This window comes from Hemiscyllium ocellatum, chromosome 35 (assembly GCF_020745735.1).
Source record: "Hemiscyllium ocellatum isolate sHemOce1 chromosome 35, sHemOce1.pat.X.cur, whole genome shotgun sequence".
Lineage (NCBI taxonomy): Eukaryota > Metazoa > Chordata > Chondrichthyes > Orectolobiformes > Hemiscylliidae > Hemiscyllium > Hemiscyllium ocellatum.
In genome coordinates this window covers 40,392,229-40,404,970 of record NC_083435.1, presented here as the reverse complement: position 1 = coordinate 40,404,970, position 12,742 = coordinate 40,392,229, and the positions used below count along the sequence as shown (strand labels likewise).

General features: G+C 44.2%; 1 protein-coding gene across 1 annotated transcript in view; it reads left to right on the top strand.

Annotated features, from left to right (window-relative positions):
* LOC132832645 (zinc finger protein 721-like) overlaps positions 1-12,742 on the top strand; it is a 33,006-nt gene that overhangs the window by 15,349 nt on the left and 4,915 nt on the right. The window contains exon 2 of the mRNA XM_060850727.1: positions 5,676-5,878. Within this exon, the coding sequence (XP_060706710.1) occupies positions 5,676-5,878 (203 nt within the window). The remainder of the gene's footprint in view (positions 1-5,675; positions 5,879-12,742) is intronic.

Genomic DNA, 12,742 nt, shown 5'->3' with positions numbered 1-12,742 from the left:
GTGGCCTTCCCTTCAGGAGGGATAGACAGTTGATAGAGCAAAGGTGCAGTCAGTGTGATGGGTTGCAGTGTGTCTATTTTGATGCAAGAAGTATCAGGAATATGGGTGGTGAACTTACAGGGTGGATCAGTACTTGGAACTATGATGTTGTGGCCATTACGGAGACTTGGATATTACAGGGGCAGGAATGGTTGTTGGATGTTGCAAGGTTTATACGTTTCAAAAGGAACGGGGGGGGGGGGGGGGGGGGGGGGGGGGGGGGACCTAAAAGAGGTGGTGAAGTGACATTGCTAATCAGGTATAGTATCACAGCTCCAGAAAGGGAGGTCATTGAGGAGGGTTTGTTGACTGAGTCAGTATGGGTGGAAGTCAGAACCAGGAAAAGAGCAGTCACTTTATTGGGAATTTTCTGCAGACTCCGCAAGAGCAACACAGACACGGAGGAGCAGATTGGGAGGCAGATTTTGGAAAGGTGCAGAAGTAACAGGGTTGTTGTCATGGGTGATTTCAACTTCCCTAATATTGATTCTAATTTCCTTAGTTCAAATAGTTTGGATGGAGCAGTATTTGTCAGGTGTGTCCAGGAATGATTCCTGACTCATTCCTGAAGAAGGGCTTATGCTCGAAACGTCGAATCTCCTGCTCCTTGGATGCTGCCTGACCTGCTGCGCTTTTCCAGCAACACATTTTCAGCTCTGATCTCCAGCATCTGCAGACCTCACTTTCTCCTCAATATGTGGATAGGTCAGCTAGAGGGGAGGCCATATTGGATTTGGTGCTTGGCAACGAACCAGGCCTGGTGTCAGATCTCTCGGTGGGAGAGCATTTTGGTGATAGTGGTCTCAACTGCGTGTCCTTTACTGTAGTCATGGAGAGGGAGAGGAGCAGAGGGTATGGCAAAGAATTTAATTGGGGGGGGGGGAATTACAATGCTATGAGGCAGGAACTGTGGACCTTAAGTTGGGAACAGATATTCTCAGGGAAATGCACAATAGAAATGCGGATGTTGTTTAGGAAGCCCTTGCTAATAGTGCTGGACAGGTTTGTCTCACTGAGGCAAGGAAGGGATGATAGAGTGAAAGAAACTTTGGTGACAAGGGATGTGGAACGTCTAGTTAAGAGGAAGAAGCAAGGTTGTTTAAGGTTGAGGAGGAAAGGATCACACAGGGCTCTAAAGAGTTACAAGGTAGCCAGGAAGGAACTGAAGCATGGACTTAGGAGAGATCGAAGTGGTAATGAAGAAAGCTTTAGCAGGTAGGATTAAGGAAAACCCTTAGGTTTCCACATACACTTATGTGAGGAACAAGAGGATGACCAGAGTGAGGATACGGTCAATCAGGGATGGTGGAGGAAACTTGTGCCTGGAGTCAGAGGAGGTAGGGGAAGTCCTTAATGAATACTTTGCTTCAGTATTCACCACTGAGAGAGACCTTGTTGTTTGTGAGGACAGCATCAAACAGGCTGATATGCTAAAACAGGTTGATGTTAAGAAGAAGAATGTGCTGAAAATTTTTAAAAACATAAGGATAGACAAGTCCCCTGGGCCAAACGGGATATACCTAACATTAGTATGGGAAGTGAGGGGAAAAAAATTGCTGCACCTTTGGCGATAATCTTTGCATCCTCACTATCCACTGGACTACTGTCAGATGAATGGAGGGTGGAAAATGTTATCCCCTTGTTCAAGAAAGGAAATAGGGATAATCCTGGGGATAGGTGAAAGTGAGGACTGCAGATGCTAGAGATCAGAGTCAAGATTAGAGTGGTGCTGGAAAGGCACAGCAGGTCAGGCAGCATCTGAGGAGCAGGAAAATCGATGTTTCAGGCAAAAACCCTTCATCAGGAATGAAGGGCTTTTGCCCAAAACGTCGGTTTTCCTGCTCCTCGGATGCTGCCTAACGTGCTGTGCTTTTCCAGCACCACACTAATCTTGACTCTTAATCCTGAGAATCACAGACCAGTCAGTCTTACGTTTGTGGTGGGCAAATTATTGGAAAGCATTCATAATACAGGGGCAGGAATGTTTGTTGGATGTTGCAGGGTTTGAGAGACAGGGTTTATGATTACTTGGAAAACCATAGTTTGATTAGTCTACATGGCTTTTTGAGGGGCAGATCATGCCTCACAAGCCTTACTGAATTCTTTCAGGATTTGACAAAATACATTGATAAAGGTAGAGCAGTGGATGTGGTGTACATAGATTTTAGCAAGGTGTTTGATAAGGTTCCCCATGATAGGGCCATTCAGATATTAAGGAGGCATGGGATACAGGGAAATTTGGCTTTCTGGATCCAGAACTGGCTGGCCCATAGAAGACAGAGGCTGGTATTAGATGGACAGTATATAGCCTGGAGCATGGTGACCAGTAGTGTTCCACAGGGATCTGTTCTGGGACCTCTGCTCTTTGTGATTTTTATAAATGACTTGAATGAGGAAATTGGAAGAATGGGTTAGTAAGTTTGTTGATGACGCGAAGGTTGTGGAGTGGTGGATAGTATAGAGGGCTGTTGTAGTTTGTAACAGGACAGTGACAGGATACAGAACTGGGCTGATTAGTGGCAAATGGAGTTCAATCTAGAAAAGTGTCAACTGATTCATTTTGAAAAGTCGAATTTGAATCAGAATACAGGGTTAAAGATAGGATTCTTGGCAGTGTGGAGGAACAGAATGATCTTGGGATCGATGTCTATAGATCTCTCAAAGTTGCCACCCAAGTTGATAGGGTTGTTAAGAAGACATATGGTACCACAGTGGGGTTGAGGCATGCAATTATGCTGCAGTTCTATAGAGCCTTGGTTATACCACACTTGGAATATTGTGTTCAGTTCTGGTCACCTCATTATGGGAGGGATGTGGAAGCTTTAGAGAGGGTGCTGAGGGGGTTTACCAGGATGCTGTCTGGACTGGAGGGCATGTTCTTATGAAGAAAAGTTGAGGGAGCTAAAGCTTTTCTCATTGGAGTGAAAATGGGCGACAGGCGACTTGATAGAGGTGTACAAGATGGTGAGAGGCATAGATGGAGTGTATAGTCACCTTTTCCCAGCGCAGAAATGGCTATCACAAGGAGGCATAATTTTAAGGTGATTGGAGGAAGGTTTAGGGGACATTGTCAGAGGTAGGTTCTTTACACAGAGTGGTGGGTGTGTGGAATGCTCTGCCAGCGGTGGTAGTAGAGTCAGGTACATTAGGAACATTAAAACAATTTTTGGATAGGCACATGGATGATAGTAAAATGAAGGGTATGCAGGTTATTTTGATCTTAGAGTAGGATAAAAGATCGGCACAACATTCAGGGTCGAGGGGCCTGTACTGTGCTGTACTGTTCTATGTTCATCTTCGGCCTGCCCCACATAATCATGGACTCCCTTGCAGATCAAATCTGTGTCTAACTCAGCCTTAAATATATTCAATGACTGTGCCACCACTGATTTCTGGGGAAGAGAATTTCAAAGACCAGGAACCTGCAGAGAGAAGAAATTCCTCCTCATCTCAATTTTAAAACTTGACCTTTCTTCTCGATTCCCCCCTTCTCCCAGACTGGTGAAACATGGACATTTGGATACAAAACTGGCTTGAAGGTAGAAGGTAGAGGGTGGTGGTAGAGGGTTGCTTTTCAGACTGGGGGCCTGTGACCAGTGGTGTGCCACAAGGATCAGTGCTGGGCCCCATGCTTTTCATCATTTACATTATTATTTGGACATTGGTAGTATAGTTAGTAAGTTTGCAGATGACACCAAAATTGGAAGTGTAGTGGACAGTGAAGAAGGTTACTTCAGAATACAAGTGATCTTGATCAGATAGGCCAACGGGCTGTGGAGTGGAGATGGAGTTTAATTGAGGTAAATGTGAGATGCTGCATTTTGGAAAGGCAAATCAGGGCAGGATTTATACACTGAAAAATGTGTTGCTGGAAAAGCGCAGCAGGTCAAGCAGCATCCAAGGAGCAGGAGAATTGACGTTTCGGGCATAAGCCCTTCTTCAGGAAACGTCCCGAAACGTCAATTCTCCTGCTCCTTGAATGCTGCCTGATCTGCTGCACTTTTCCAGCAACACATTTTTCAGCTCTGATCTCCAGCTTCTACAGTCCTCACTTTCTCCTAGGATTTATATACTTAATGGTAAGATTCTGGGGAGTGTTGCTGAATAAAGAGACCTTGGAGTGCAGGTTCATAGTTCCTTAAAAGTGGAGCCGCCGATACATAGGATAGTGAAGAAGGCGTTTGGTATGCTTTCCTTTATTGGCCAGAGCATTGAGTAGAGGAGTTGGCTGTACTGGACATTGGTTAGGTGACTTTTGGAATATTGTGTGCAGATCTGGTCTCCTTCCTATAGTAAGCATGTTGTGAAACTTGAAAGGGTTCAGAATAGATTTACAAGGATGTTACCAGGGTTGGAGAGTTTGAGCTATAGGGAGAGGTTGAACAGGCTGGGGAGTCTGAGGCTGAGGGGTGACCTTATAGAGGTTTATAAAATCATGAGGTGAAAGGATAGGATAAATAGACAATGTCTTTTCCTTGGGTCAGGGAGTCCAAAACTAGAGGACATAGAGTTTAAGGTGAGAGGGGAAAGATTTAAAAGGGACCTAAGAGGCAACATTTTCACTCAGGGTGGAGCATGTTTGCACTGAGCTGTCAGAGAAAGTGATGGAGGTTGGTACAATTGCAACATTTAAAAGGCATTTGGATGAGTATATGAATAGGAAGGGTTTAGAGGGATTTGGGCCAAGTGCTGGCAGGTGGGACTAGATTAATTTAGGTTATCTGGTCGGCATTGTGAGAGTTGGAGTAATGATTCAAGATGTGCATAAGTATAAGGGGCAAGAAGGTGACCAAAAGAAAATGGCCGACGTATGAAATTGACTAACTTAGCTATAGCAGCAGCACTAACACATAGTAGATGGCTGAAGTAGTAAACAAGTTGCAGCTGTTTCGAAGCAAGACCACAAGGTCAGCAGAAGTCAGAAAACAAGCAGCTAGATAGATAGCAGAATAATGAAACCCCTTGACAGATAACAAACCAGACGATGGGCGACCTTACACATAGCAAAAACAAGTCCAGACAGCAAAACCACAAGGCCGAAAACGAACCTCGTGACTGATAACGAGGGACAAACGTTGAGAAACAACTTGAGGTGGACAATGGGTGGTTGTCAGCTGCCTGGGAAGATTGTAAACACTTGAGGGGGAAATGTGTCCAGCTGCATTTGCAAGATTGGGGTAAACAAGTAATGGAAAAGTACCGGTTGCTCGAGATTGAGAATCACCTGACTCAACAGGGGGTGGAGTTTAAGGGTATATCAGGGGATGCTTTGTAACGATCAGGGTCCCTTTCTTTGAGGGGTACCCAACTCTGCAGACTTGCTAATTGCTAATAAACTTTGTTTTCCTGAATTTGTCTTGAGCTGACTTTTTTACGTCTCACAACTTGGGGGCTCGTCCGGGATCGACACTCCGGCTGCGAGGGGGTCGAGAAAGGACATCGGGGAAGGTGCACCCTGCCGAGTTTGGCAGTCCCTGAGTGCTTGCTCGTCGCCCCACGCGGCTTGAGCGAGTGATATCCGGAGGACTCAGGAAAACAAAGAACAGGGGACCGAGGCAGAAGGGACGTTTTTTTTCGATCGAGTAATTTTGGTGCACCAAACCCAGGTAAGATACCTTGCAGATGTCTGGTTTAAGGAGGAGCGTGCGTCATGGGGTCCTACAGGCCTTCTGTAGAGACGTGGCACACGCGAATCTGAGGACCGGAGGGTCCTGCTTGTGTTCCTGGGCGATCGAGGGCGCAGATGTCTGGTTTAAGGAGGAGCGTGCGTCACGGGGTCCTGCAGGCCTTCTGCAGAGGCGTGGCACGCGCGAATCTGAAGACCGGAGGGTCCTGCGGGGTAAGTGTGTTTTGACACGGATACTTGCAGAGGTCTGGTTCAAGGAGGAGTGTGTGCCACGGGGTCCTGCAGGCCTTCTGTAGAGGCGTGGCGCGCACGAATCTGAGGACCGGAGGGTCCTGTGAGTGTGTCTTCACACGGGTAAATCTTCGTAAGTCCTCGGAAATGGGAAATAAGGAATCAAAAGCAAATAAGGAAGAGGGAGGTCCGAACGTGGATAATGAGAATTTTTTTTACCAGCAGCTTGCAGTAAGACCGACAGAGAGAGAGAGAGTGCGAGAACTGCTCGCAAAACATTTAACCCTCTGTGATTCGGTTTGAATGCACATTGGTTTGTTGGTGATTGAATGAGGAAGTTTTATTCACTGGAGCTTGAGTTCCAGGATTGTTTTAAATGTGATCTTTATGTAAACTTAACATGATTTATTTTCAATATGTGAAGGACAGTTGTAGTTTCAGTTCAACAGTAGACTGTCGGAAAAAAAAAAGACGATAACTTCCATGGTTATTATCTGAGACCTTGGATTCGGACATTAGAATTTTTTTAAACTTGAATTGACAAATTATTGTAAGACAGCTCTGATTATTTTACGACCTAAAGTATTGTAATTAAGAAATAATTGGTCAGGAGTACATAAGAAAACTAATTTTGGATCTAAATTAGAGTACTAAATCTGGGTGATTAAAGTGGATTTCAAAATTGGGAACTGTATGCATTTTACATTTTAAATATTAAATACTGAATAAATGGACGTAAATATATAAATATGTTTACAAGTTAGGAACAGGCTTTAAAGTTAGTCAAGCATGAATTAATAAATTGGTGTTTGAGGATATGAGAAGCTAGGAACATTGCAATATTTCTTAAAAAAGGAAGAACGTATCGACTAAAGTGCCGATAGGGGACAAGGAGATTGGGTTTGTGTGTGACCCCCTCACCAGTGGGGAGGTCGGAACATTTAGAAGGAAATGACGGTCCTGGATGAGAATCCGATAGGATTGTCAGAACAAATCAATTTTTGAGGCCAAGTCTGTATATGTGGGCTGAGTTAATGTCTATTTTTGAATATACTATTTACTGGGGGAGAAAGGAGACTTATATGGGGATACTGGATAGGGAAAGTGTTAATTGAGATTAAAAAAACTAGTAGCAGTGCCAGTATTAAGCTTGCCGTACAATTTGGCATGAGAGGGGGATGGTTAGGGGTGAAGACAAAGATCCCCTTCAGAACCCTAACTGGGACCACCACAATATAGAAGGGTGGAATAATATGTTAGACATGCAAAATTTGATAATCCAAGGGATACAAACTTGCATCCCCAAACAACACAATTTAGCCAAGTTTTTCGACCTGAGGCAGGGAAAGGACGAGTCTCCCTGTGCATTCATACACAGATTAAGGGAGTCGGTTAGGAAATGTTCGGGTATAGACCCAGATGGGGAAATAGGATGACGGATGGTAAAGGTTCACTTCGTGACAAAGACATGGCCTGATATCCAGAAGAAGTTACAGAAGATAGAGGACGGGAACGGTAGAAATGAGTCGGAGTTGTTACAGGAGGTTCAGAAAGTATTTGTATAGAGAGACATAATGGCGGAGGAACGAAAGGCTAAGATAATGGTAGCAGTAGTAAGGGAGGACTGTATGAAAGACAAAAGGAGTCGGATAAATAAGGTGGTTATCTAAATCTGAATATTTATGTCTTTGTGGGCCGGCCCCGATAGGAATTTTGTGTTGGTGAAGATTTATGTGTGTCTTTGTGTGTGTAAATTTGATTGTAAAAAAGTCTCTGTGGATGTGAGAAGTTGTGTTTGTGTATGGGTTTTTTTTAAAAAGGCTTCTCAGCTAACAAGCAGTTTAACACTTTGTGCTCTGGCTTGAATTCATCTGTTTGTTAATGGTTTTATGTGTGAAACTTGTTGTTTGTCATTTGATTCAGTGTGCTATTTTTGATTGTAATTTTATGAATGCTCAACGTTATTTTTTTCTCATGATATGACTTTATTAGAACTTAAGGAGGACCATTCATGAGATTGAGTGCAAAGTAGTAATAAGTTAGAACAATTCCAAATTCACACGACATGAGGGGTGGTATCCACCTTCAGGAAAATGAGGCAGGGGAGCAGTGGCTCTGGAACAGATGTACAAAGAAAAAGGCTGCTGATAAGGCAGGGGGGAACAGAAACTCTGAGGGTAGATGTGAATTAATATGGGTAACTTGAGAGTGAGTTTCAGGACGTTGAGACAGTAAGTAGACTGTATTGCGCTGAGATTGTTCGTGGGGGCTATACGGCGCGTAGGGCCGCATTGAAAAACGGTAGGTAGGGAGCGGGAGCTCCAGGGGCGGATGCGCCCAGACACAGGGAAAACATTACAGTTGACAACTGCGATGTGCTTGAAAGAATTAAAATGTTACTGACAACCGACCCTGAACAGTTCCATATGTAGAGCAGTGACCTCCGGGAAAAAGGGGGGGAAGATCTGCCACATGGGGACTGCCCAGCAGTACTGGAGACTGCGAGTGGAGATAGTTGGGGAAAAGAATTAGCACTTGAAGACCTGGTGGTCGAGGGGAGGTCGCTATGAGCTCCGATGCGCAGACACAGGAGACAGTGACAGGCAGACATAGACAGAGAGACCAACATCGTATGAGAGAGAGAGAGAGAGAGAGAGAGAGAGAGAGAGAGAGAGACTGGCTGTGTGTGAGGACCTACAGAGAGAGAACGGAAGCTATTACATTTTGTTGTGTTTCTGGCTGAAAGTCATCTATTCGTTAGTGCATGAATGTTTGAGTGTTTATCACCTAGAGCTTGAGTCACGAGATATGTGTATCTGTAAATATGTTGAGACCCTGGGCTTCGCTGTTTCTCGTTTACTTCACCAGGGACTCCTGACTCAGACACCACCTCTGGATTTCGCTGTGCACACTATTGAACCCGGTGAAGGGGTTTTGATCAAACACTGACAACAGTTAACTCTCGAACTTGTGTGGGACGGCCCGTTCCTAGTACTCCTCACCATTGAACGGCGGAGAAAAGCTGGCAAATGGTCAGTCACCTCTCCAGTTAAGAAAGGAGTCTGGACAGCCGAATCAACACGTGACCCACTATAACTCAGACTGAACAGACTTTGATTAACTGACTATACTATGGCGACGTGAGTGCGGGGACTGTTTCTTCAGAATTGTATGTTAATCTTGTTTTGTGCTTTGATATATTGTTTAAGTTCTTAGCACTAGTCAGAATTATGCTGCTATTCCTGTTACTTCTGAGTTTTGCTCATATATCTTTTTCAGATGTTGTGTTAATGATTTCACAAGTTATAAAAATTGATGCTTGCAGCCTAAGTAGAATGCCCAGATGTAGAGTTTCAAAGGGAATATCTTTCCTCTCAAGATATTTCTTCACACCCTACCGAACCGCAAAAGCCACCGCCTAGCATCACTATCCATAGAGCCCCCTTTAGCCCAGCCCTAAACTGTTTTGACAGGAAGTGTCATCCTATATATATATCTCACCATTAAAAATGCTTCCTCTGAAGACTCATTTCCCCATAAAAATGGGTCTCAACTCCTTAGTAAGGATTTAAAGATAGAGATGACAGTGTATGGGAAGCGTTTTGTGGGCTATTGTTTTTGAATTGGCGTCGGACGGGGACAGCCTTTGGGATTCCTTGATTCTAAACTGCAACCTTTAACCCCTTACACTGATCCAAAGTCAATGCAGATTATAGAGGTTAAAGACCTGAGACAGCCTCTTGAAATAGAAACAGGATATGGATATACAAATGCCTGGATTGAATGGGTTAAATATACTGTAAAAAGCCTGAACAAAAGCAATTGCTATGCATGTGCCTCCGGTAGGACAGTGTCTCAGGTAGTTCCCTTTCCGCTCGGGTGGGAGCGAAACAAACAGGGCATGGAATGCACGATAGCCCTATATCAAGATGAGACTGCATGGAAAAATCCGAATTGTGCTTCTTTGTCTTTGATGTTCTCTTCCTTAAAAGGACATAAGAGGCAAGCTCCCCCTGTGTTTTCTGCCGCTGTTGGGAATCACACATCGTGTGTTTATAGACAGGGTGGATCTATTGATTTGGGGGAGCTGAGATTGTGTTCGGTGATTAAAAATGTTACTGAAGCAGTGGAAGGAAGAAATTACTCATCTTTAAACGTTCCCCGAGCGGATCTGTGGTGGTATTGTGGAGGGAAAATACTGAGACCCACCCTGCCCCCTGATTGGAAGGGGATATGTGCAATTGTACAATTGGCAATACCATTCACTCTGGCATTTGAAAGAGAACATTTAGTTGAAAAAAAAGGAAGAGATAAGAGATCACTGCTATCCACTTCTTTTGATAAAGGGATTTATCTTGATTCAATAGGGGTCCCTAAGGGGGGTGCCTGATGAGTTCAAAGCTCGTAACCAGACTTCAGCAGGCTTTGAATCATCCCTATTCTGGTGGGTTACTATTAATAAGAATGTGGATTGGATAAACTACATTTATTATAACCAAGCACGGTTTATTAACCATACTAGAGATGCAGTAAAGGGTTTGGCCGAATAACTGGATGCCACCAGTCGTATGGCTTGGGAAAATAGACTGGCCTTGGACATGCTCTTAGCTGAAAAGGGGGGCGTTTGTGTCATGATAGGCTCTCAATGTTATACTTTTATTTCCAACAATACGACCCCTGATGGCTCGGTGACCCGTGTCCTGGAAGGTCTCCAGGCACTGGCTGATGAGATAGCTGAGAATTCAGGTGTAAATACTAATTGGACTGGCTGGCTAGAGCGGTGGTTGGGCGTTTTTGCCCTGCTGCTAATCCTTCCTTACCTGATCCCCTGCTTTCAGTCCCTGATTCAAAAGAACCTATCCCAGCTTGAGGCCATGGCCATTCCTCAACATGGGACCCGTGAGCTTAAAGTCATGTTGCTTCGCAAGTCTCCTACCTGACTGATTCCTTATGCACATCTTGAAAAGAAAAAGGGTGGATTGTGAGAGTTGGAGTAATGATTCAAGATGTGCATAAGTATAAGGGGCAAGAAGGTGACCAAAAGAAAATGGCCGACGTATGAAATTGACTAACTTAGCTATAGCAGCAGCACTAACACATAGTAGATGGCTGAAGTAGTAAACAAGTTGCAGCTGTTTCGAAGCAAGACCACAAGGTCAGCAGAAGTCAGAAAACAAGCAGTTAGATAGATAGCAGAATAATGAAACCCCTTGACAGATAACAAACCAGACGATGGGCGACCTTACACATAGCAAAAACAAGTCCAGACAGCAAAACCACAAGGCCGAAAACGAACCTCGTGACTGATAACGAGGGACAAACGTTGAGAAACAACTTGAGGTGGACAATGGGTGGTTGTCAGCTGCCTGGGAAGATTGTAAACACTTGAGGGGGAAATGTGTCCAGCCGCATTTGCAAGATTGGGGTAAACAAGTAATGGAAAAGTACCGGTTGCTCGAGATTGAGAATCACCTGACTCAACAGGGGGTGGAGTTTAAGGGTATATCAGGGGATGCTTTGTAACGATCAGGGTCCCTTTCTTTGAGGGGTACCCAACTCTGCAGACTTGCTAATTGCTAATAAACTTTGTTTTCCTGAATTTGTCTTGAGCTGACTTTTTTACGTCTCACAGGCATGGATGCGTTAGACCAAAGGATCTTGTTTCCATGCTGTACATCTCTGTGACTCCATACCTATATGACAGGCAGACTAGATGATGTCAAACACATGCCAGGATACAGATTCCACACTGATGTTGCCAGTTGAAACTCTCAAAGGATGAAGAATATTATATCTCTCTCAAACATTTACCAGGGGAACTGAGACAGTAGCTGCGATAAATGAGGTTTTATTCAGATGAACAAGTTTAAATCTCCTTCTGATCTGCTGCTCAAAGTCACCTCAATTTCCCCGGTCACATGCTGCTCCAGAAATATTTGTATTGACTGTGTGAGACGTCAATCAGAGAGCCCACCCACTCTGCCCATTGTCTCCTCTTCCTCTTCCAGAGCTGGTTCACTTCCTATAGGGACTGAAAACCAAGTGAGGAGATGGTGAGTGAAGGAGCAGCTTTTGTACAAATTGTATCCCATAATATCCACACCAATCTTCAGGCAGTCTGACTATCCTGTGGGTAATCAGGGGTGGAAATGTCCCTTATGCTGTGTGAGAAGATCCAGCTGAGAGAGCTGTTTACTCGGTGCTTTGTGCTGAACTGTGTGACTGGAGCTGTGTGTTGGATATTGAGTGTGTTTATTGGAAACATTTCCCTTCTGATTTACTGGTTGAGTTTTGTTGATGGTTCATTCCTGAATATGAATCATAGAATCCACATAGTATGGAGAGAGGCCATTCGGCCCATCGATTCAGTACTGACCCTCTGAAGAACATTCCACCCGACCCAGCATCCCTGTAAACCCACATGAACCCTGGCTAATCCTCCTAACCTACACGTCCCTAGAAACTACAGGCAATTTAGTATGGGCAATCCACCTAATCTGTATATCTGTGAGCTGGTGAAATGAATAGTGTCTGAGGGTTCTTACAGATTTCCTGTTGAGTTCTGTGTGTGTGTATTGGAAGCTGGGTATTATCCTGTGGACTGTCAATTGTTAATTCAATGCTAACCCTGGGGCAAGATCCTGAACTCCCTTACTGGGCTTAACAATGCCTCCAGCCCAGGACCACCTGGAGAAGTGTAATTAAGGATTGACAACAAATTAGTTTTAACTACATCCTGTTAATTTTGATTTGGAAAAGACTGAGGAGTCAGCCCTTTTTGCAATGAAGAGAGAGTTGGATGAAATCATGTTTCTTTTTCATGTTTTACAGAAGGATTGAACTGGA